The 23,194-nt window shown below is 39.6% G+C and overlaps 1 protein-coding gene across 1 annotated transcript; it reads left to right on the top strand.

Moving 5' to 3' along the window:
• Positions 1–25: 25 nt before the first annotated feature.
• ST13 (ST13 Hsp70 interacting protein) lies at positions 26–22,832 on the top strand. Its single transcript, XM_082280671.1, has 12 exons — positions 26–170; positions 5,131–5,188; positions 6,410–6,479; positions 6,583–6,653; positions 7,173–7,239; positions 7,809–7,893; positions 10,402–10,512; positions 11,430–11,532; positions 14,720–14,836; positions 15,526–15,577; positions 16,758–16,852; positions 21,068–22,832. The coding sequence occupies exons 1-12, from the start codon at positions 61–63 to the stop codon at positions 21,194–21,196; spliced, it is 1,068 nt and encodes a 355-aa protein (XP_082136797.1). The 5' UTR covers positions 26–60; the 3' UTR covers positions 21,197–22,832.
• The last annotated feature ends 362 nt before the right edge of the window (positions 22,833–23,194 follow it).

Here is a 23,194-nt window from a genome sequence, read left to right as displayed (position 1 = left end):
GGAAGGTTCCGCGGCGGGTGGGCGGGGGAACGAGCGCGTCTGGGCTGTCGCCGTGCCGCCATGGACTCGCGCAAGCTGAGTGAGCTGCGGGCCTTCGTCCGGCTGTGCAAGCAGAACCCGGGCCTGCTGCACACCCCGGAGCTCGCCTTCCTCCGCGAGTGGGTGGAGAGGTCGGTCCCGGGCCGTGGAAGGAGGCGGCCGTGAAGGGGCGAGGGGGGAAGGGTGTTGTGGCGCGGGACGCGGCGAGGGGAGGGGGGCGTGTCTCCTCAGCGCTTGCCGGCCCGCGGGCGCGCCGCGTGGCGGAGCGGGGAGCGCGCAGTGTCGCCCCCGCGGGTCGGGTCCGGTCCGGTCCGCGCTGCGGCCTTCCCGCCCTCTCCTCCTCTTCCCGCCGGGCTCACTCCCGGCGCGTTAAAAAGACTCGTTAATTTTTTGTTTTGTTTCGTTAACGCTGGCTATTCCCATTGCAAAAAGCCTGCCCCCCGGCCTTCTCAGTGGCTCAGCTTTCCAGCCTGGAAAGCCCCAGAGTAATACTTACTGAGCTAATTCTCGCATTACGCAGCAGAGTTGGCTAGCCTGTCTTAAAAAGGAGCCGAGTTTGTGGGGAGGTGAGTGGCGTTGATTTACATCCTGGTACCCCAAAGCACAAAATACCTGGCAGCTATAGTTCCTGTCCAAAACGTGTTTTGCTCTTTGAAGTTTAGTGTCTCAAAAGTAGTCGAATTCTCCGCTCCCCGTGAGCCATTTAGGTACCTGCTGTTTACGCTGCACGTACTCTGTGTGAGCCGGGCCTGTCGTAACAGCTGCTTCTCAGTTAAAAATCCTCTTTGGGTTCCACCCTGGGCGCCCAGAAGCACGAGGCTGGAAGGGTTGCGATTGTTTGCTGCTGGCAGAGAACCCACAGAACCCCTGTGTTCAGCTCCGGTACCTCTGCTTGGCTTTTATGGCTGCTACACTGAGGAACTCTTAAGAAGTGAAGGACATACCTTCAGGTGCACATTTTATGCAAATGGGATTTAAAAGATTTTTATTTAGTGGCAAAGTGGGAATTGTTTTAGAAAATTTGCGTTAATCTGAATCAGCAGGGTTTTGTGTGTATAGGTGTATATATATGCCCACGTATATGAAGAACTAAATACCGGCATTTCACAATATGTCCTGTAATGAAAATGGCTACAATGAAGTGTTTATTCGTGTTCTTTTACAGTGATATTTAAGGTTTTTTATGCATCTGAATAATACTGTGATTGTAAAACCGCTTGTATTTAACTGAACTTGGCTTTGCAGTACTGACAGTGGATGTACCTCTGTCTAGGAAGGAGATCGATGTCTGTCTCACCCTACTGCAGGTCTTTATTCCTTTTGCTACTGCATAAAATACCTCAGTGCCTCACCCTGGGTTTCTTCCAGTACTTCTGTTGTGTAAATATGAAGGTGTGGACAGACTGCTTTAAGAGGGAGAGGAAGAACACTGACTTCTTTTGGTCAAAGAAAGTGTTAGGGAATGGAGAGATGACCATCTGACTTTCTCCCTGTTAATGGGGAGGGCTTTAATTTCCAGATAAGTTTTAGAATTTGTATTTGGTGCTTGTCTTATAAATACAGAAGTTACATTTAGAGCCATGGAATGTTTTTTACATGTAAAATCTTCACTGGATGTCTTTATCTCAAAAGTGAAAAAATACTTCAGAGCAGAACATCCTACAGCTCTCTCAAGTTTTCTGGTTTTCTTCACGTATTTGAGTTCTATATTTGCCTAAATAATACACTTGGCTGGTGGTAGTGGTACCCAAATTACTTTCCATGCAAAACTGTCTGAAATTCTGCTGGGTCTCCCTCTGCCTTTACGTAATAGTGTTGTTTGCAGTAGAACTATTAAGTGCATTTATAGGGCCTGATCATTCTTTGGAAACTGCTTCAAACAGCATGACTTGCCTTCAGGTGGAAATAAACTTGGAAGCTCTTACATCTCTGTCTGGCTTACCTGTCTTAATCTGAAAGATACAGGTTTGTTTACCTAGCTAGTGTTATGAATGATTAGAATAATGACTAAATGATACTAAAATCCATCATTAAATTTTTCAACTAAAATTCTGCTAATCTATTTGATTTTTTCCCCCTAAACCTAGGGATTCTAATTTAAATTATGCTAACTACTCATGAAGCCAGAATGGGATGCTTTATTTCTGACTAGCTGTTAATATTGCATCAGTAACCTTAAGTCTTACCTGTTTTCATGCACTTGTTTTCTAACCCTTGTTCTGCCTGTATTTCCATATAGGTTCTCTTTGTAGAGAAAGCATACGGTAGTGCGTGAGTGTGTTTGGGAAGTGTTTTGACAGTTGTTTTATCAAGCCCATTTTTTCATAATTGCATAAAAATACAAATGTTTTGCTTGAATTATTAAGAAATGAGTCATTAAAGGAAACACGTTTCAAAACCCTGCAATTGAACAAAGAAACAATAGCAGTCCTTAAAAATAAAACACAGAATCCCTAATTGATGAATAAGGCTTTTTGCATTTTTTTGTTGTTTTGTTCAAATAGGTTTTTACCCTTTTGAATTCACGGTAATCCAATTTCTCTCTAAATATAATTTTGCTGTCAATAATAAAAGTGGTTGCAGAAATCACATTTGCAGTTCTTCCAACAAGTCATGAACGTGACACTTCTCATGGCTGTGATGAGTGGAAATGTGCAGTCACTGTTGCAATGGAGTCCTGACAACCTCCAGTTGTTGCTGGCATTGCACTCTGTGTGTGTCTTGTGTGTGTCTGTTGTTTTTCTACAGCTCAGTACCCCCCTTTTCCTATGAGAGTGTCTCGTGTTTCCATATACTGCTGAGGTTTAATACATTGCAAACTTTGCATATATCCCTGCTGTGTATTTAATCGTTGTAATTAAATACTGGCTTAAGAGATTTTAGAGTAACTTTCTTTTTATTCTGGGATTATAACTGTAGTTTAAATAGAGATTACCAGGATAGCAAAAATATTTTCAAGTACTGTGAGTGAAACTGTTTAGCCTTGGCAATACATGAAATAGTATATTATAAAATATGCATGTATATTAGTAAACATTTCTCAGACTGATCTAAACTTGGATAGTTTTTGGACGGATATGAAGAGAACAGAGGAGGCTGACTAAGTTGTTTCAGTCTTGAGGTGATTTAAGGTGTCAGACTTCAAACCAGCTAATACCATGGATATTAGCTATTAGCACTGCTAAAATGCTTTGTAATTTGTAGTTTTCTTTGTGCAAAAGAAAAGTTCCATGTGGATGCTAAAAGGCAGGAGCAGAGGAATTTTCCAGCTGCAGAAGCATTTGTGAAGTTTTTCCTTTCTCATGCTGTAGCTGAGAAACAGAGAAATCCAGCTTCTCACAGCTTCTCTGTGAAAGCTTTCGTTCTCATGACAACTGGATGGACAACAGTAAATCGTTTCTACACCTGTAAGTTGTTTTGAGAACTGTGAAAATTATTTTCCTTCTTTAAGAATAGTATTTGGAAATGGGTGTCTTACTACTCAGCCTATCACCTTGAGAGGTGGTGGGTCAATAGGCCAATCATGTAATTTCTCTTTTGCGATCCATGCTATAAAAGATGGGGTTTTGGCATCAAAGGAGGCTTAGCTCTGCTTTGGCCATATCATCTGACCTGGACTTACGTTGTGATTTTGCCATCTTTCTGGGGATAACAGCGACAGTTCCAGGACTTCACTGGATGGTCCCTGTAGTCCTCTCCTTGGTTTTTAGGGACTAATAGAGAGTTATGTGTTTTATTGCTGGCCTACGAGGGCAAAAATTTAGGAGGGACAGTTAGTTCATGCTCTGTGTTTTCTGCCTAGCTGGATAATGATTTCTCAGACTGCAGTTGTTTAGTCCTTGCAGTATAACTTTGATTAAGTAATGTCAGCATCCCGGGAGCTTCAGAACATGCTGGGGTTTGTCACTTGTTGGATTTTTCTTTTGTTGGTTGGTTGGTTTGTTGGTTTTGGCTTTTTTTGACAGTTTTTCCTTGTAAATAAGAAGTAGTTTAGTGCTGTTTCTTGCCTTTTGCTGCAGGGCCCTGTGCCAGGATGTGTCAATCCTGTCAACTCCTTTTCACTCTTCTACCCTTTGCCCCCCAGTTCATCCCTATCACTGTCCTATCCCTCCTCATTTAGGTTCGTTTTCAGCATGACTCTGAGATGGTGCTGCTGACAGGAGGGAGAAAAGAGGGGAGAATGGACTGCAGTAGCTTGACTTAAGAAGCTATAACTTCTCATCCTTGGGATGCAGTTTTATGTTGCACTAATTCCTGAAAGCAGATAGTCCTACATCCTTCCAGTTCCTCCTGCCCACCCCTGTTTGCCCACCTCCTTCTCCTCTCCCCTGCATCCCATCTTGAGTAGGGCCCCAAGGAGTTGGTTGTTAAGTTCATAGAATCATTTTTACTGAAAACCATCAGTAGGTGGAAATTTGGGGCAGGGGATGCCTGGGAATGGTATTCCTTGTGGCATGCTGTCATAGGTGTGATTAGATGTTCCATCTAACAGCTGGAGAATTCAGCCTCTTATTCCTGGCTGCTAACCAAAGTCGATAGCATGTGGAAGTTTATTCTGTATTGACAGAATGCTGTCTCTACAAAGACTGCTCCTTAATTGTAATGAAGGAAAAACAGGAATATTGCAGTATGTAAGAGAAATGATTTTTTTTTTCCTAGGCAGCAGGTTTATTTTAATTGCATAGGCCTTTTAGGCTGTTCTCTTTCATTGTTTGATCTCTGTTCAAAAAATAATTTTAGTAGTATCTATAATCATAATATCTAGTTTTGTTTCAAACATAAGTTACATTTAAAGGAGAAAATCCATTTGAGCCAAGAGGCAGTTTTTCCTTGTGAGAAAGGGTGGGTGGGTGAAGGGTGATGCAAGTGAGTACAAGTCTCAATGGAGTTGTACAACAGACAGTGTGCATTGCACTATACTGAGAAAAGTGTGGGGGATGTGTACTCTGCTGCTTTGACAGTGAAATGGATCATCATGTTTTGTGTTACAACAAAAAGGCGAGATTATCAGGATTTGAATCAATAAAACACATGTCACTATTTTGATAATATTACTGTTTTGTTTTGTTTTTTCTCTGTTTGCTGAAAAAGTATGGGAGGCACAATACCACCTGCTCCAGCCAATGCCTCCACAGAGGAGACAAGTAAGGTGAGATATGAAAAATTTATCATGGAAAATTGATGCTGACAAAATTACTGAGCAGCAGAAGGGGGAAAATTGCTGTCAGTTTTCACTCAAATGACGGGGCTGAATGTGGGAGTTCAGTCTGAAGCCTGCCCATTGTCTGTTGCAGATGACTTCTTACAGATGGCTTCCTAGTTCATTTCAAGTGTTATCATGCTCCATTTCCCTAATCCTGAATGCCTGATGTTCTCTGCAATGCAAATGCCATACAGAGGCTTGATTTCTTTTTTTTTTGTTTTCTCTTGTCTGTTTATAAACCACTTCTCTAGTCATTAGTGGATTAAATTATAATCTTTTCATGAGAAGAAATATTAATGAGCATGATAAGTAATGAAGTGATCAGTTGAACTATGAAATTTTTAAGGCAGTATTGCGGAAGATGTTGTTGGTTTTTGTTATTTATTTTAAGGGAGAAAATAAATTTGCTGTGTAGATACTTATATCAGGATTTTTTCAAGTTTGAAATTCTTTTGAAAAAAAGATGGTTTTTAATTTATTTAACAAGACAGTGGGTGCTGGAATTACTGGCTAGTTAGAGCTCTATGGAGGGATTGTGTCTAAGTACTGAATATAGTGTGTGACACTAAGTATGAAGACAAGCAGCTTGTATCTGTGTTAATAGACAGGATGTGCTAAGTTATGGGATTTGGATGAAATTTAGTTAGAAGTTGATAAGAAAGCATTTGAAACTTTTGAAAAAATATTCTAAGTATGTATGGCAACAATCTCAGGCCTTGGCAAATGAAAACAATATTTAAATCACTGTCATCAGCTTATTGTTGCCTGCTAAAAGGCCTTAGCTAAATAGTATTAGATTGAGAGAATTTTTGATCCAGAGAATGTGTGAGGGAAGGCAGGAAGATTGGAAGAGTTGGTTAGTAATCACTGCAAAACTGGGTCTGAATTGGGTGTTATTTGGATTTTTTGGTCTTGGTTATTGAATTACAAAATTGGAAGGACCAGCTTTACCAATAATAGAAGTTCATGAGTCCAGATTTGAGCTCTCAAATATTTGCATACATGATAGACCTAATCTGAGAGGAGGGAAAAGGAGATTAGTATCTTAAAAATAAAATGGTTCAGCTGTATAGCGATCTGACTTTTCTAATACATTGTTGTTCATGAGAGTGGAAATAGAGCATCAGTCAGAAATAATGTGTACTTACAAGTATGTGTCTCTCTCAGGGCAAAGCAGAGGAACATCCAGAGGAGCCGGTTAAATCACCTGAACCAGAAAGTGAAGAGAGTGACTTAGGTGGGGAAAATAGTGACTTTACTGCATTTTCCAACATGAAAATGATTCTGAAAATCCTGTCTCTATAGATGGAGCTTAGTCTTGCTTTTTGTTTTTCCCCCAGAAATTGATAATGAGGGAGTGATTGAACCAGACAACGATGACCCTCAAGAAATGGGAGATGAAAATGTGGAGGTAAGCAAAATCTTTTCAGTGTGTCAGTAGGAAAGATAGAAAGAGTGTTTGAGTGTAATCAGGGATAGTAGCTGAGGGAGGATAAGTACTCTATTATCTGTGTAGCCAGCTTTTGTTTTGGCTCTTTTTTTTCTAAACAGAAAACTTACTGGCTTAAAATCACAGTCTTTTCTTATTTAAGGTTAGAGTCAATCAAAAAGTTTAATGTGGAAGGTCAAGTCAGAAAACGCCAAAGAAGTTTATCAAAACACCCATGCAAACTAGATATGTAGAATTCTACAATTATTCAACTTAGATTTCAGGTGTTTTATAGCTAAAAATAATGTTGACTAATGTCTTCAAGCTGAAAGCAAAGGTTTTGTGGGTTTTTTTGAACTATGATTTCAATGCAAATTAAAATGGAGGTTCTGGAATTGGAAAACCGGAACTTTCTCTTTTGGCACAGTCTTAGCGTGGTAATTCTGGCCTGGACTCTACAGCTTTTGGGGCTTGTGTGTGTTTTTCATTTAATTTTTTTAGGTAACTGAAGAGATGGCGGATCAAGCTAACGAAAAGAAGATTGAAGCGATAAATGCTCTCAGTGAAGGTGATAAATTGTTTTTTAGTACTTACTCAAGGACATTAGGTTTGGTTCTCCTATTAAAAAAAGAAGATAGATATCTTGGACCAATCTGAATGGTTTCAAGAAAGAGGAAACATCTTGTTGGATACCCAAAACTATCTAGAACATGAAAGTTCTTCAAGTACTGTTTTTCCAATGTAGCCATAGTCAGGGAAAGGTGGGAGGGGGAAATGAGGTACTGCAGCATCTTAATTACACATTAATCATTATAGTAGTTTCCTCCATGTTATGATTAGTGTCTCTAGTGGTTTGTCTTAATGCAGTGAAAAGGTGTATAATAAAGATGTGGCATTCTATTTGATTGCATTCAAAGTTAAATACACAAATTTCACTGGGGAAAGTGTCTCTTCTCAAGCATTAATTTTGGAGTTTGTACTTCAGTAACATAGTGAGAGGGAGAAATTGGTTTTTCTTTGTTGATAATGTTCTATCTAAGAAGTGTCTAGGCACCTAACACTGTGTAAGACAGGTTTGGGAATTTGGATGTAATTTCATTACATAATGATTGAAACTTCACTGGTACCTATATTTAGGGGATCTTCAGAAGGCTGTTGACTTGTTCACGGATGCTATCAAGCTCAATCCTTGTTTGGCCATCTTGTATGCCAAGAGGGCAAGGTGAGTCATAAACTAGTGATTTATGTTTCTGCCTGTTGTGTTATTTTCCTTAAAGAGTCTGAATATAAGGCAACTTGAGGATCTATGTAAACTTAAACCACAGGAGGGAAAGGGTAGTGTTCATTTCATGCAGGTTTTTTTTATTGTTTGAGTCATCAGATTTGCTGAAGCAGCCATATAAAGAATCTTGACAATACAGTAAGTAACAGAATAGTGTTCCAAAATGCATCATGGTAACATTAAGGATACTTTCCTGTCTGACTTTCCAGGGGTGCCCTCGCAGTCACACTCACACTGAGCTGGGACTGAAACCCCTTTGCAGCTACACACCCCATACTCACACAGTCAGACCAGGTTTCCTTACTGTCTTGACCCTGCTTTTCCCACAGCAGTCTCAGATACCTGGATCCTTAAAATAATTTAATCATGGTGCAATAACAAACTAACAGCTCAAGCTGGTGCCTCTGAGGAGGGACCCCAAACAAAGGAAGCCCTGGGCTTTTATACCCTCACAGTCTGTGCTTGTGAAAGTCTGGGGTCATGGGCTTCTGCTGTGTCACAGAGTGTTCAGTCACCTGGCTGGGCCACAGGTCCCTGTGCAAAGGCTGGCACCAGTTCTTGCCTGGGGCTCTCAGCACGAGAGTTCAGTCTTCAGCTGACACTGCAGCTGCACATGGAGCTACCTGCACTGAAAGTATTCCTCAACAATACTGCTTTTAGTGTGTGGAGATAGAATAATGCTGGATTAGAAACACTTGTAAAATCTGAAGTTTATTGTGGGATTCATATGATGATTGAAATGATACTCTGTTTAGATGCAAACTTAATTAAGAATCCTGTGAATTCTGTCCCTGTTGTACCTGCTAAATGAATTTGTTAGTAGACCAACCCTACTGCCTGTAGACTGTTCTGTTCAACAGTCTTATGTTTGAACAGGACACATCTGTATCTCAGCCCATTCTCTACCCACCTTACTGCTAATAACATCTACCAGACTGCAGATGATGCATTGGGAACTTCCTAAATTCATAATGCACAAACATCTTTATCTTCCTGATTCTTCAGGAAAGCTGGACAAGTATGTGTTGCAGAAGCAGATTTTTTTTCCATTCTTACACAAAAGACCACTAACCATGGACGATTTGATAATTTAGTGGATCTTTCCCATAGCAAGGTATTATTCAAAGAAAACTTCAACTTTCATGAGATTAATTACTGTCCTTTAACTGTTCCATTGTAATACATCTTAACTGGTACTTGCCTTGCTGGTTTTTTCCTTTCCATATCAAAATTTTTGCATGTAACACCACTTGTGTACCTTAATACACTGTTGCTGTTGCCATCATAATGGTATTTTTAAAATCTCTTACAGTGCCATATCTTCTCAGGACTGGTATAGCAGTGAAAAATAAGAATGTTAGGAGAAGTTTAAAAGTTCCCTCAATTAGGTCTGTTGTAGAAAGAAATGAATAATATATTAGGATATTGTAAAACTTGCCATGCTGATCAAGTGCTATGAGTAATCCATGGTTTTGCTTCTGGAGGGGGGGCTGTGTGTTTGAGAGACTAGTGGCTTTGTGGAGCCAGCAACATTGGAATGGCTCTCATTGGTGAGGTGTAGCTTTGGGACACTTCCCTGACACCCTGTCCACCTGTTTGTTCCTAGAAGAAAGTGTGTGACTCTGTACTTGCTTTATAACAAATCTTAATAATGAAGTTACTTACAGGAAGTGTTGATAAATTGTTTTCAAGTAGATGTAAAAGGGAGATGTAGAATTAGATGTAGATGTAGAAGTTCCGACGTGGAATGTGTTGAATATTGAATACTTTTGTCAATTCAGGAATGTTTTTTAGTGTTTCCTTCAGAGATTTTAAATTTTAATTACTTGAACCTCCTAAAGTACCGCTCTATCAGTTAGTCTGATATGCTTGTGTGTTGTAAAATTTTCAGTTTTTTACATTGAACTGACAAGGATTGGGGCTTCTTTCTGAGTTTGTGTTTGTTTTGCTGCTTTTGTTTTTGATGACTCATCTATATCCTTTTCCTCATGACTCTAGCTGTTGATCTTTGTAGCCTGCTGTCATGGGTTAGCATAACTCCTCATGCTTTCTTTGTGTTACTGTGTTAAAGACTGTGCAATATAGCATGCAGAATATTATTGTTGTTTTGTTCAAATTGCTAGTTGCCACTGGCTATAGACCCCAAGCACCATAGGGCTGAACTGTCCTTTGCATTTCTGTGTCTTCTCCTTCTGCACTGGTTATTCTTGCTGGCAGGACTTGAGTCTGAACAATGAATGCTTTCAGTTCTTGCTAATGATTCACCTACAATGCCGGGAGAGTGAGACTAAATTTTAGCAACTTTGTTATCGCTATAAAATCGTTTTGAACTGAGCTCTTCAAATACATTATCTCACTAGTTTGCCTGTTAGTCACCCAAAATTATTTCCTGCTTAAGTTAGTAACTTGGTATTTCAATATGTATGATAAATGTTCTTGTTCCCACAGTGTTTTTGTGAAACTCCAGAAGCCAAATGCTGCCATTAGAGATTGTGACAGAGCCATCAAGATTAATCCTGACTCTGCACAGACCTACAAATGGAGGGGAAAAGCACACAGGTAATGAACTGCACTTGATAGTATCTTTACTTGGGGGAAACAGTTTTGTTCATACATTCTCTGTCTTGTTCCTGAGAGCAGTAGCCATGAGCCAAGAAGCCATTGTGCTGTGTATGTGGCTTAGAGAATAGAAAAGATGGTGATTTATTGATGGCAGTTTATGAGTAGTCCTCCTGGTACACTCATCCCCTGTTTCCCCCCCACCCCCCCCATCTTCTAATGGCTTACTGCTTTTCTGAATAACATTTTCTAATCATTTGGTAAAGATTATGAGATCTAGGACTGTGTGGTTTATTTGTTTGGAGGTCTTTTGTTTTCACTTAGTTCGTTGGGGTTTTTTTTACTGACCTATAATTCTTGAACATTTCTCTGCTGTTCTTATTCCTTAGATCCTGGAGCTCTTCTACATAGTAAATTTAAATGCCATTTGTTGCAATTGAGAAATGTTATTAAGCAAATAGTGTAATTATTTAAAATGGTGTTAGGCATCCCCCCAACTATAGTTCAACTTTTTTTTTTTTGAAATAGCAATAAATCAGAGAAAAAAGATGACAATTCTTATGGCCTGTATAAAAGTGGAAAAAGCAAATGCTAATCTTAGTGTGCTTCATGTGTTTAGCTAGGGTACCTTCTCCCTGTTAGATCATTCTTTATAGCAGACAATGACATGATCTCATGGAGAGTTTTTTACTCGTCGTTACTTCAAGCAAAATTTACTGTAAGGATATCAGGCAAGCAAGCAAGCGTCCTCTAGTGGTATTGTAGTGTGCAACTTAGTGAAAACACCACGATTATTAAACTTCTGTATGTCCTTGTAGCTCTAGGTAAAAATTCTGAGTGATGCATGGTTAAATACTTTGAAGAACTGTTAAGTGTTCAGTTTTTCCTTCTGAATGTTGGTGTCTTCCCAATTCCAGACTTCTTGGCCACTGGGAGGAGGCTGCTCATGATCTTGCATTAGCTTGCAAACTGGATTATGATGAAGATGCAAGTGCCATGCTGAAGGAGGTGCAGCCAAGAGTAAGTGGGGAGGAATGTTAAAGGTCTTCCCTGTATTTGTCTGAGTGACATAGCTGCCTTCATGTTCTTCAATAGGCGTTGTCTGGAAGAAATGTGTTCATGTGTCTTCCAACACTTCAGACTGCAGTTATAAATACTTCTGTCTTCAGTAACAGCTGTTTATGGCAGTGTGTAGGGAAATTGAGTGTGTGGGGCTGGGCATGTAACCAAAATATGAAGTATGTTCCTTTCTAAAATTTTAAGAGAAGAATCTGAAGCAGTTGAAGTTTGCCAGGTATTTTAGAATCTTGACTAAAAACCTTCAGAAAAGCAAGAGATAACTGAGAATGGATTTTTTTTTCCCAAGATATTTCTGAGTTGATCAAAGCTTTGTCCTTAAGCATATTTTCTAAAGGAAGGATTTTGCTTTGGTTTGTACTTTCATTAGTCAGCCCCATGAGGGCAGTCTCAGCTCTGCCCAACTGGTTTTCAGCTGTTCTCCCATGGCTGACCCCAGCAATCTTCTAAGGAGGAACTTCTGTGTAACCAGTGTAACACTATTGATAGCAGGCTTCCTTTTTCATGTGTTTTTGCCTGTTACTTTGAAGTGGTTGACACACCACAGATGGCAGCTGTTGTATTGTATTGAGTTTACATAGGAAGTTTGGGGAAAGGTGGAGACTGCAGGGCTGGCCTCTTGTAAGGAGAGACCTGAGGCTGTCCCTGTCAGAGAGGGAGTCAATTCCAGCTGGTGCCGAAGTTGAGTGAGTCAGTGATGCCGGTGGTGCTTCCATGATAACATATTTAAGAAAGGGTTAAAAAATGCAGCATAACAGCTGTGAGAGGGAGGGCAGTAAAGAAGAAAAAATATGGGAGAAGCAACCCTGCAGAGACACCAAGATCAGTGAAGAAGGAACTGGGAGGAGGTGTGCTAGGCATGGGAGCAGAGATTCCCCTGCAGCCAATAGAGAGGGTCATTGTAAAGCAGATTGTCCTTCTCAAGCCTATGGAGGTTCACAGTGGAGCAGATCCACCCTGCAGCCCATAGAGGATCCCATGCCAGAGGAAGTGGGTGCACCTTGAAGAAAGCTGCAGCTCATGGAGAGTCCACTGGAGCAGGCTGCTGGCAGAAACTGCAGCTGGTGGAGAGAAGCCTACACTGAAGCTGGTTTTGTGTCAGGAGCTGCAGCTCATGGGAGACCCATGGTGGAACAGTCTGTTTAAGCACTGAACCTTGTGGGGACAACCACACTGGAGCAGTTTGTGAAGAACTGTATCCTGTGGGGCAGACACGCTGGGGCAGGAAAAAGGTGTGAAAAGGGAGGAGCGGCAGAAGTACAGTGAACTGATGACAGCCCCCACCCCACTGTGCTGTTCAGGATGGGGGGAGGAAGTGGAAGAATGGGAAATGAAGCAGTAAAGCTGAACTTCGGGAAGAAGGTGGCTTTAGTTTTGTCTTTGTTTCTCATCATGCTGCTCCATTTTTAATGGGCAATAAATTAAATGAATATTCTCCATGTTGAGTCTGTTTTGCCCATGATGGTCATGGGTGAGTGATCTTGTCTTTATCTCAAGCCAAGAGTTTCTCCATCTTATTTTCTCTTCCTCTCCTGTTGAGGAGGGGGGAGTGAGGGAGCAGCTTAGTGAGCATCTGGCAGCCAGTCAAGCTTAAACCCCCCACATGCATAAACATTCCTGTGTCTAACAACTTCAGCTTTTCTACCATGTCTTTGCTGTCTCCAGCAAAATGACAATGGAAACCATTTTACAGCCTTTTAGTCTTCTGTTTATGAGACTATTGATCTGTGGTTAATGTAGGTCTCAACTGGTTTTCATAAGAAATATACTTAATGCTTGGCTGAGAGGGAACCTTTTCTTTCCCACAGAAACAGTAGAGTATCTGTGATACATGGATGTGTGGCTGCATGGGAAATTGTGTATGTAGCTCTAGGAAAAACATAGCATCTTTTCATGGGTGATTTTCAAAATCTTAAGTAAGTGAAAAGGATGCATTAATCTAATTTATTCACTTCAAGCTTTACTAGAATTTTTTACTTTGTAGCACTTTGAGCTAAAAGTCTAAGTCAAATTCTAAAAACATTTAGTTAATTTTGAGAAATACTTAGAAATAATGAAAATCTAAACTTTGGAAACTCTTTATGCTTCATTAAAAAGAAAACAGAACACTTACCTCTTTCTTAACGAGCCATTAAATGGCAGTGACATCAGGATCTGATAGCATGTACTGCATTCGCTCTGTATCATTCCTGCTGCCTCCAGTGTACTTTCTCTGGCTGATGCACTTAGGAATGATGTAGTATGAAATGAGTATCTCCTAGCTAAAATAAGTTGTATCAAAGCTCTGCTACTTATAAAGTAATATTTTCCTTTAAAGAGTATTCTAAAAGAATACAAGAGTATCCGTTGTGGTAATAGTATCTTTGTTCTTGCACCCTGATTTTGGTATGTGTTTTTTAGTTACAGGAATGGTACAGAGTAACCATCATACACTATCTCTGAAATCATGAACCATTTTGGCAGTGATTTGTAAGGATACGTTCTGTTTTGAGGAAAGTGGTGCTGCAGTTAGTTCTGTCCTTATAATGAGCCCTGAGTGAGGAGCCTTGGGAAGATTGTTAATTCCTCTTTCGCTGGGGCTGTAGATTTAATACACTTGAGGAAAAAATTACTAAGAGGAAGCAAACGTCCTCCTCACCAGCCCTTTCTTGGTTTGATTGAGGAATTCATTGGTCTGCCTGTTGGTCTGTACATGCTGTAGAGGCATCTGAAACAGCGGTAACACTATCTAAAAAGTGTGTGTGTATGCAGTGGGAATTCTTATTGTGCCCTTTTCCAGGGCAATTGCTGGTTTTAGCCCCAGAGAAATCGATATTTTAGCATAAAAAATATGAAGGGACATGGAATAATAACCTGTTCAAGTTCTAACGATGTTGCAAGTCCCAAAACTACTGCAAAAAACTATGCTAGAGTGCATGTTCTGGTGAATCCAGTCAGGGTTGAGTAGACATGAATGACTGATTGCCATGGGAAAGAAGTAGCAAATGGCTCCTAAAACAAAGAGCCTTTTAGGGTGTGAAATTTAAGAACTGGTAGAACCAGCTGGTTATGCTTACATGTGTTTTGTATTGAAATACATTGTGTGATATGCTAGACATGTACAGAAGCTCCTGGTATTCCATTGTGACAGGCACAGAAAATTGCAGAACATCGACGAAAATATGAGCGTAAGCGTGAAGAAAAGGAAATCAAGGAAAGAATGGAAAGAGTGAAGAAGGCACGGGAGGAGCATGAGAAAGCACAAAGGGTGAGTATTTAGGCTTTCATGTCTCTTAATTATTTGGAGAATGTCATCATTATTTTGGTTAAAATGAATTACAGAGGAAAAAATGTTTTAAATTTTAGAGAGTTGGTTTCTGTCTTGCTTACTTGACTGGTAATGAAATCTGGAGAAGAGGGCATTTGAGTTCGTCTGGTTTTATTGCTTGTGACAAAAACAGTCTCTGGAATCTCTATTAATCCTGTATTTCAAGAAGTCAGTTATTGTATGACTGTTCCAGAATAGTTTTCACTTAAAGTACTTATGTATCCCAGAGTGGGAGGTTTTAAATTCAGAATTATACTTTGCTTCTCTTCCTCAATTCCTGGCACAGTTTGCTTTTCTTGCTTGCTTTTTTTTGTGCTTTAATTATATATTTTAATTTGTGGGGGGTGGGAGTTCTAAAAATACAGTTGGGAAGCTAAAAGAAATAGTACAGTTCGTACTCAGTAGAAACATACTCTGCATAACTAACCTGCAATCACGTACAAAATTAAGAATAGACAGAGCAATTTCTTGTCAGTGGTTTTGAACCACAGTAGAGTGCTTTGTTTATTGTGGTAGCATATCTGCCTGAAACAGTCTCAGCTGTTTTTTTTCTCCTAAACCTAGCTGAGCAGTAGAAAACAGGCTGCATTTCCATTGTTTTTTGTGGAATGACGTGCTTTCATCTGCAGGAGGAAGAAGCAAGGCGACAGGCAGGAGGAGCTCAGTTTGGTGGCTTCCCAGGTATTTTATTTTTAAGCACCAATACTTGAGGTAGAGGTGGCTGTTGTTTCCATATGGAGTGTTATAAGTGCTGCTTTTATAGCATTTGTTCTCAAGATACAGAGAAAGATCTTACTTCAAGAAAGATCTTGAAGTTTAGAACTTGTGTACAAATAACTCTTGGAGCACTAGTGGTAAGAAGGTTGGGTTTCTTTCTCTTGAGGATTGATGCTGTGTAGCAAGTAGAGGCAAGACAGAAATGAATAACTGGAGGATAACAGAATGAAAGAATTTAGGTCTGGGAAAACAAAAGAAGCATAATTTGCTTGATAATGTGTTGAAAAATGAGTATAAAAGTGTTTTCTAAATTACCAAGGTTGTCTTGAATCCATTTTGCTTAAGAACAGTAGTTTTCAAGTTGAAAATTTGGATTGAACATGAGGGAAGTCTGTGCTGGTTGCAAGCTGTTATTAAACAGAATAGTTTTTTAAAGGAGGTAGTGCAGATTACCTTGTAGAAAAGTTATCCTTCACAGCATCACAAAAATCAGGCTTTCCATGTTAGACAGTGAACTGGGGAGAAAAAAAAGTACTAATGCTCTTAAGATTGAGCTGTAGTTGAGAGATGAGATAGGCTGTGTGCATGCTCCAATTGCATCAGCAGCCAGATAGAGACCATATGTGTCATGCTCAGCACAGCTGGGGAAGCTACTGAATAAAGATTCCGTAAGAGAACCTCAAGAATTTTGCTTCAGGGTTATTTTTCTTGGTGTTTTGTTGGGTTTTTTCCCATTGGTGGTACAATTTTTCAAAACCTAAAGTTCCTGCCAAATGTGGAATGTGTCTGGGACATAATACTACTGAGCTGCTTCTGCCCTAAGTTGTTCACCCCAGGCATTCAAGCTCCTTATGCTCCTGAGTTTGAGACCTACCTCATTTAAGTTAACTAGAAAAAGAACTGTACTCATTACAAGCCTCCTATTCAATTGGGTTAAAAACGTGGATGAAAGAAGATGTAGGTCTTCACAGCAAGAGAAGGTGAAGACCCTACTTTCCATTGAGTGGACCAGCTGTAGCCCTATAGAAGGACATGGCTTTAGAGATGTGGCAAGGGCAGTATGTCTTAGTCTCAGTGAGCACAATTATTGTATAGGTGAGTTAAACGTTCTTCATCATGCATTTTTCTTGTGTTGGATTTTCAGGTGGCTTTCCTGGGGCTGGAGGTATGCCAGGAATGGCAGGTATGCCAGGTCTCAATGAGATTCTCAGTGATCCCGAAGTTCTGGCAGCCATGCAGGTGAGTATTTGTTAAAGTCTGAGCTACGTGTTCTGAAAGAGAAACTGCCTAAGAACCTAAGGGGAGGAAGGAAGATGTGACCTTTTGGATAGCGATGGGGTGCTTGCTTATTTCTGTTGTAAAATTCTTTCCTGATGTGTGTGACACCAGATTGTCTGGATTCAATGTTAGCTGTTTTGCAAACTAGTGGAAGCTTAATTAAAAATCACACACACACCCTGCCCCCTGTCTGTGATAGGCAAAACTGTGTGCCATATGCAGTTGTCATATCTTTTGAAAAACTCTCTCAAGTGGTTGTTTTCCACACATTATAATTCACTTGCTCGTTTTTTGAATGCACACACTTTGTAGAGGGATAATTATGCACAAACAAAAAATTGTTAATATTTTTCTAACACAATATATTATAATAATATTGTGATGAGAATTACCTTTCTCTTAGGAGATTAAATGTTTGAGGTTTTGCCACAGACAAAGTATTATTAGAATAGTTCTTCACTGGACATTTTCTGAATTCATATGCAGAAAGCTTACTTCCCCAGTGGACTTGATTAATTGCTCAATGTCATGACTACTTCGACTCAAGAAAAGTATATCAACAGATTAAATGGAACATATCTGGCAACATCAGTTTTAAGGGCTGGTGGGCTAGAAAAAGTCAGAGCTGTGTAGTCACATTTGCATTCTAATAATCAAGTATAAAACTGTCTTGTTTCTTTTTTCTGGATTGCTGTGGTTAAAGTAGAGTTACATATTGTCCTCAGCTCATTGAAATAAAGGCATCTCAGGGGAACCTTATTCAGTATGCCCTGGAATCACAAAAAAACATCACTTACCATGCAAAGGTTTGTGGGTTCATTCTCTTTATGGTTGCTGATGTTGGAAAACACACCTTTACTTGGACTGCCACAGTCAGCAATGTTGGCTTGCATGCAAACCATGCAGAAAGGGCCCTTGTGTTGTAGCTGTCTTCCTTACCTGGCTACTTCCTGCTGTAACACTGGAGTTTGTGATGAGAGGTTGCTGAAAACAGTGTTGAGGTACAGCTAAATATTAAGTGCTTGTCATATGCCTTTAAGAAAAACTCCACTGCATGCTCATTACATATGCCCCAACATAGGGTAGGACTCAGTTGCAAGAATGTGTGTTGACAGTGTTTTCTGATAATGCAGGCAGGCTTTAACATGTACAGCCTGTTAGCAAACCTTGAGTCTCTTACTGTCCTCTTTGTACCAACTTGGTATCTAGATATGATTTATTAGAACTTGATCTATGTCTACACTGCCACCTTTTCCTAAAATGTCCAATTCTGCGTTCTGGTCTTTTCCGAAGTGGCCATATAAGCTCTAATTTTAAAAGACAGTAGTTTCTACTGCTTGGCATCTGCTCAGTGCAGCTGTGGAATATGTTGATGGATAATGTTAGCTGGCAGCTATTATGTCTGTTATCTGAGGTGACAAAAAAGTCTGAACATACTGAATCACACAAGTTGCTCCAAAATGGCTTTTTAACTGATAGTCTGTAGAGACTTTTCATAGTGAAGAGTTAGTGCCAAAATGGGAATATTCTAAGAGTGAAGGCCACCACCTCAGTCTCCTTGGACTTGCTATGATCTCATCATTTTGGAGACTATTCTCCATGAGTTAACACTGAAATGTGCCTGACTCTTTTAACATCTCAGTAAACCTGACAACTGTGTGTGCCTGAAGACAAGCCAGATTAAACTAGTTATGCTGTTAACTTCATCTTGTTATCCATAGAAGCAACCAAAGAACCAGATATGGATGCCTGTGGACATGTTTAGGGAAGTTACTGCTTGGCATAAATCTTACCTGCTCTAGGTGACCCTGCCTGAGCAGGGGGGTTGGCCTAGATGACCTCCAGAGGTCCCTTTCAACCCTAACAATTCTGTGATTTTGTGATCTCTGCAAATCACTATAAAAATTCTTTCTTGAGGGAGATTTCTGGTTCCATTACCTGAAGATTTATTTCTTCAGGATTTTTTTTTATTATTATTTTTACTCAAAGCAGCAAAACTTCTGTTGCATTTCTTTTCACAGCTTCTTAATGAAAGCAAGGTGTGACTTTTTGCAGTGACTTCTAATGTATGTTATTTTAGCTCATTTGCCCCTAAGCTTTCTAGCCTCCAGAAGAATTGACTGAAATTTTAGTGTGTTTTATTTTACTATTTTGCCTATCTGGAGGGCTGTCCAGTACTTTGTATCTTGCGTATATAACAGCTTTCTCTAGACACACGACATTTGCATTTTGGAGTCAAGTAGAAGTGTTTTTTATAAGGAGTGATGTGTAAGGTAAACCTATGGACTCTTAATTTGACATGTAGCCGTATGTTAGACACAGACTTCCAACAAAATGTGTTAAGTTAGAAAAAAAAAATAGTGATAACTTTTTTCTTGGAAGTACTATTTTTCCTTCTGCAGCTAAAGACTAGAGCATTAGAAAACTGAATGTCTCCCTTGTACCATTAATGGAATGGCTACCATTCCACCATATGTACTGAACATTTCCCTAGAGAAGTGTTGATATCCTCAGTCTTAACACTTTATTTTGATAATATTGCTCATCAATGTGAAACCTTGGATGTTACAAACACTCTGTAAGGTTGAGAGCTTCCAGGGAGTCACAGAGGAACAGAATCATTTACTTGCTCTGAAATGATAGGAAAGTGGAACACATAGCATAAAACTGGATATTTAACATTAATTTAGGTGTGCTTTGACACAAACTAGTGACTAAGCTTACTCAGCTTTTTGTTCCAGATTCATATATAAGTGAAACCACACACTCAACAACATGACATAATCTTTATACTCATATGCCCGATTTTGAAATCAATTCAAGAAGTCTGAGGTTGTGAAAGTCTTCCTTTTTTGTTTGCATGGGAATCCTGTAAAGTGAAGAGAATGTATCTAGGTCTCTCTTTTCTGAACTTCAGCATTCTGTTTTCCATATACTTTTGGGGATTATCTTTTGTGAGGGAGACAACACAAATCCTCCCATAATACTGGACTCTTGGTTCCCAACGTATAAAATATGACTGAGGTGTGTGGGTGCTTTCAGTGGAGTCCACACCTTCCAAATGCAGTTTAGAATCAGAGTTGTTAAACAGCTTTGGACTGAGTCCCATGCTAGAATAGATACAGGATGGTGTTATTGTAGCACAGACAGCTCTGGGCACACTTCTTGGGTTTTGATGGTTTCCAAAAAACATGCCTGCTGTAGCAGTGGGTTAGAAGTCTAGGGAGCAGTGTATCTTTTGGTGAAAATACCTAAATGTCCTAGAAAAAACAGCAGATGAAATTACAGCTAACATCTGGGACTTGTATTGAACATAATAAACTGCTTGCACTTCTGTTGAATTAAAAGAAATTGGAATTTTTGTAGATATTGCTTATACTGAAAACATTTCTCCAGGGTGAGATGTAAAGTCGATACATACAGATTCCTTATATTCAAAACATACACATGTAAAACGAATAAAACCAGTTCAAGTTCAGTGGAAGCCAAAGGTGTACTAGAAGTATGGGAAAAAGGTATTAATGCTTCTCATACTAAATAGAGAAGATGGAGTTGTTATTTTTTTGGGCACTGACTTAATGGAATATGTGTATGTATTTATCAACTGCAACACAGTAGTGTGATGAAAGATAACAAGGTTCTCTTCCATGTGTGATTTCTCAGTGAAGGTGAGGAATGACTGGGAATTAGATGCATTTTTAAAAGCCAAACATTACCACATTGTCTGCTCACAACCCAACAGTTTCAGGCTTTTGCTGCTGGAATGAAAAAATGACAAAAGGATGAGAATTAGCTGTTGCTCAGAGTAGAGTTATCCTATCATGCATGCTACACACATCAAAATCCTGCCTCCTTCAAAATGCATTTGAAAGATGCCTGAACAGAAATAATATAGTAGGTGTGGCTGTGTTTGGTAGTTCCTGTTCTGGAAAAACACAACTCTTACCCTATCCCCCCTTGTCACACACTGAACTATTACTGTAACAAGTTCAGTAATGACTCTGGTGCCTTAACAACATACACTGTATTACTGGGTTGTCTTTAGAGACTTCTTGCCAGAAGTCTAATGTAGTCTTTTTATGTAAAAGCAAGATTAGATTCATGTGGAACCACATAATCACTTTTGTAGAATTGTTGTACAAATGCCCTAATTTCTTTTTGCTTTTTGTCCTGCAGGATCCAGAAGTTATGGTTGCATTCCAAGATGTTGCCCAGAACCCAGCAAATATGTCCAAGTACCAGAGCAATCCCAAGGTCATGAATCTCATCAGTAAATTGTCTGCCAAATTTGGCGGTAAACCATAAAATCCCTGGTTCTTAAAAATCATATCTGAATGGGAAGGATTGGATTTGGCTAACCAGTGTTGCAATAAAACAAACCATTTTACCTCTGATCTTCCTAAGAAGAGAAATGGGGTGTTCTAAGGAGAACTGCTCTCTAGCCCCAAGTATTGACTTTATTCAATTATTGGTTTATAGAACTCAAATTATATTCAGATGACCTAGTTTCAACCATCCCTTCTTGTCCAAGAGTTGCAACCTTTTATTATAACTTTAATTGTAAGTATTACAGACAGTTTTCTCTGAATGAATACGCTTACAACAAATTGTAGTATTCTAGGAGTGCAAGATAAAAACATGCTATTTTTTAAATTGCTCTCACTGAGCAAAGGGGAAAGAACTTTAACAGTTGAAGTCTGTCATAATCCCCTTAAGACAGAAAAACAGCAAAGGTGGGACAAGTCTGAAGAACTAACTGGATAAAGGAATTGTCTACAAATACAGATTTACTTTTTTTTAATGGGTGACTGACTTTGTAGAGCTATTATCAGAATAATCAGGCTAGCTAGTTACACACTGGAACTTCTGGCAGTACTGCAAATACTATATAATTTCAATCACCACAACTGTGCAGCAAAGGTACAGTTCTATCCTTTGCACAAGCTGGCATGAAGTACATATTGCAGAGGCCACAGATGTTTTGTTACTTGTTCAGTTCTTGTCCAGCACCTTTACATAACATTTTATTTATCGGTCTGGGTCTGGGAGAGCAGCTTACTGTCTGTGCTTGTGCTCTTGTCCTTTCCCAGTTGGCAGGCCCTCTGCTCATTGTGCTCATCCTTCCTTGGGGCCATGCTTACCAGGTTGCATCTATTTGGAAACTTTAGGGAAGGAATCTTGTTCCCATCACTACCTCTGTCCCACTGAATCCAAGCCATCCAGAACATGTATATGCAGAGTTATAGGTCGGTGAAGGGGAGAATAGCCAACAAAATTGCAGCTCTGGGTTCTGAATTGGTTTAAGTCCTTACATGCTCGCTGATTAAAATTTCTTGGTCAAAGTCCTGCTGTCTCTGTAGAGGTGATGACTCTTTCTTCACCACATTCTGTAGTCTTCCATCTTTTCTTGTAGCCTCTTGTTTAAAAAAAAAAAAAAAAATCTGTTGTGGTTTCATACCTCCATGGTTTTGAGGCTTGTGATACGGAGGAGAAGATGAAGTAATTGGAACAGACAAAACATTCTTCTAACACATGCATTTATCAGCATGGGTATCCTTGAAGCAGTGTCTGTGCTGATGATGTTCTGCTGATGATGTTCAGTGGATTTGGCTACCAATAAAGACAGTTGCTTCTGTTTGTCTTGGCTAAAACGTCTTCATGTGGGAAAAAATTACCATAGTTACCTGTTCACCACTTGAGTTTCAAGGTTTGTGTTACTCTTTTGTAATTCTGTATCTTAAGCCATAACTGATGTTACCATTTTTAAACAAATCTGGTTTGATGTAGGAACTCAACAGCAGTTACAAAAAAGTAAATTTCCAAATGCTTTTTCTCCTACTAATGACCCCACGCAGTGAAATGTGAATCTTTTTGCTTAAGAAATACAGTTCTGAATACTTCTCTTAGCCTTTAAAAATAAAGTATGGTTTTGGAAAACACAGCCTCTTGGGTTTGTGTAACTTTCTGATAAAAACTATTTTGCTTAAATTAAATGTGGAAGTGCTTTAATTAAACTGTACATATAACTTGTGTTTTAAATTGGAACTAAATGCCCAAGGGCTTGTCTTCATGACCAAATGAACTCAAATTACAGCTGTGTGTTGCTGTGTGCATGGCTTTTGGTCATAGTCTTGATCTCCCATTCCTGGGCAGAGATATTTGAAGTAGGTCACCCCCAAAATAGGCTGAATCTTGACTTCTGCATTCAGGCTAGTGCATATGTGTTGTGCACAAATCAGAGTATCTTGAATATAGGTTTATTCCCTACAGTTTCCTGTTATTCCATCTGGGCTGTTTGTATCT

This window comes from Coloeus monedula, assembly GCF_965178545.1.
Source record: "Coloeus monedula genome assembly, chromosome: 4".
In the NCBI taxonomy this organism is placed as follows: Eukaryota; Metazoa; Chordata; class Aves; order Passeriformes; family Corvidae; genus Coloeus; species Coloeus monedula.
Note: the sequence above shows the minus strand (reverse complement) of the source record. Positions and strands in the feature narration are given on the sequence as shown.

Coding starts and splice junctions, on each gene's coding strand:
- ST13 (XM_082280671.1), top strand. CDS start 61: ATGGACTCGCGCAAGCTGAGTGAGCTGCGGGCCTTCGTCCGGCTGTGC. Junction 171..5,130: donor CTCCGCGAGTGGGTGGAGAG/GTCGGTCCCGGG, acceptor TTGCTGAAAAAG/TATGGGAGGCACAATACCAC. Junction 10,513..11,429: donor TGGAGGGGAAAAGCACACAG/GTAATGAACTGC, acceptor TCCCAATTCCAG/ACTTCTTGGCCACTGGGAGG.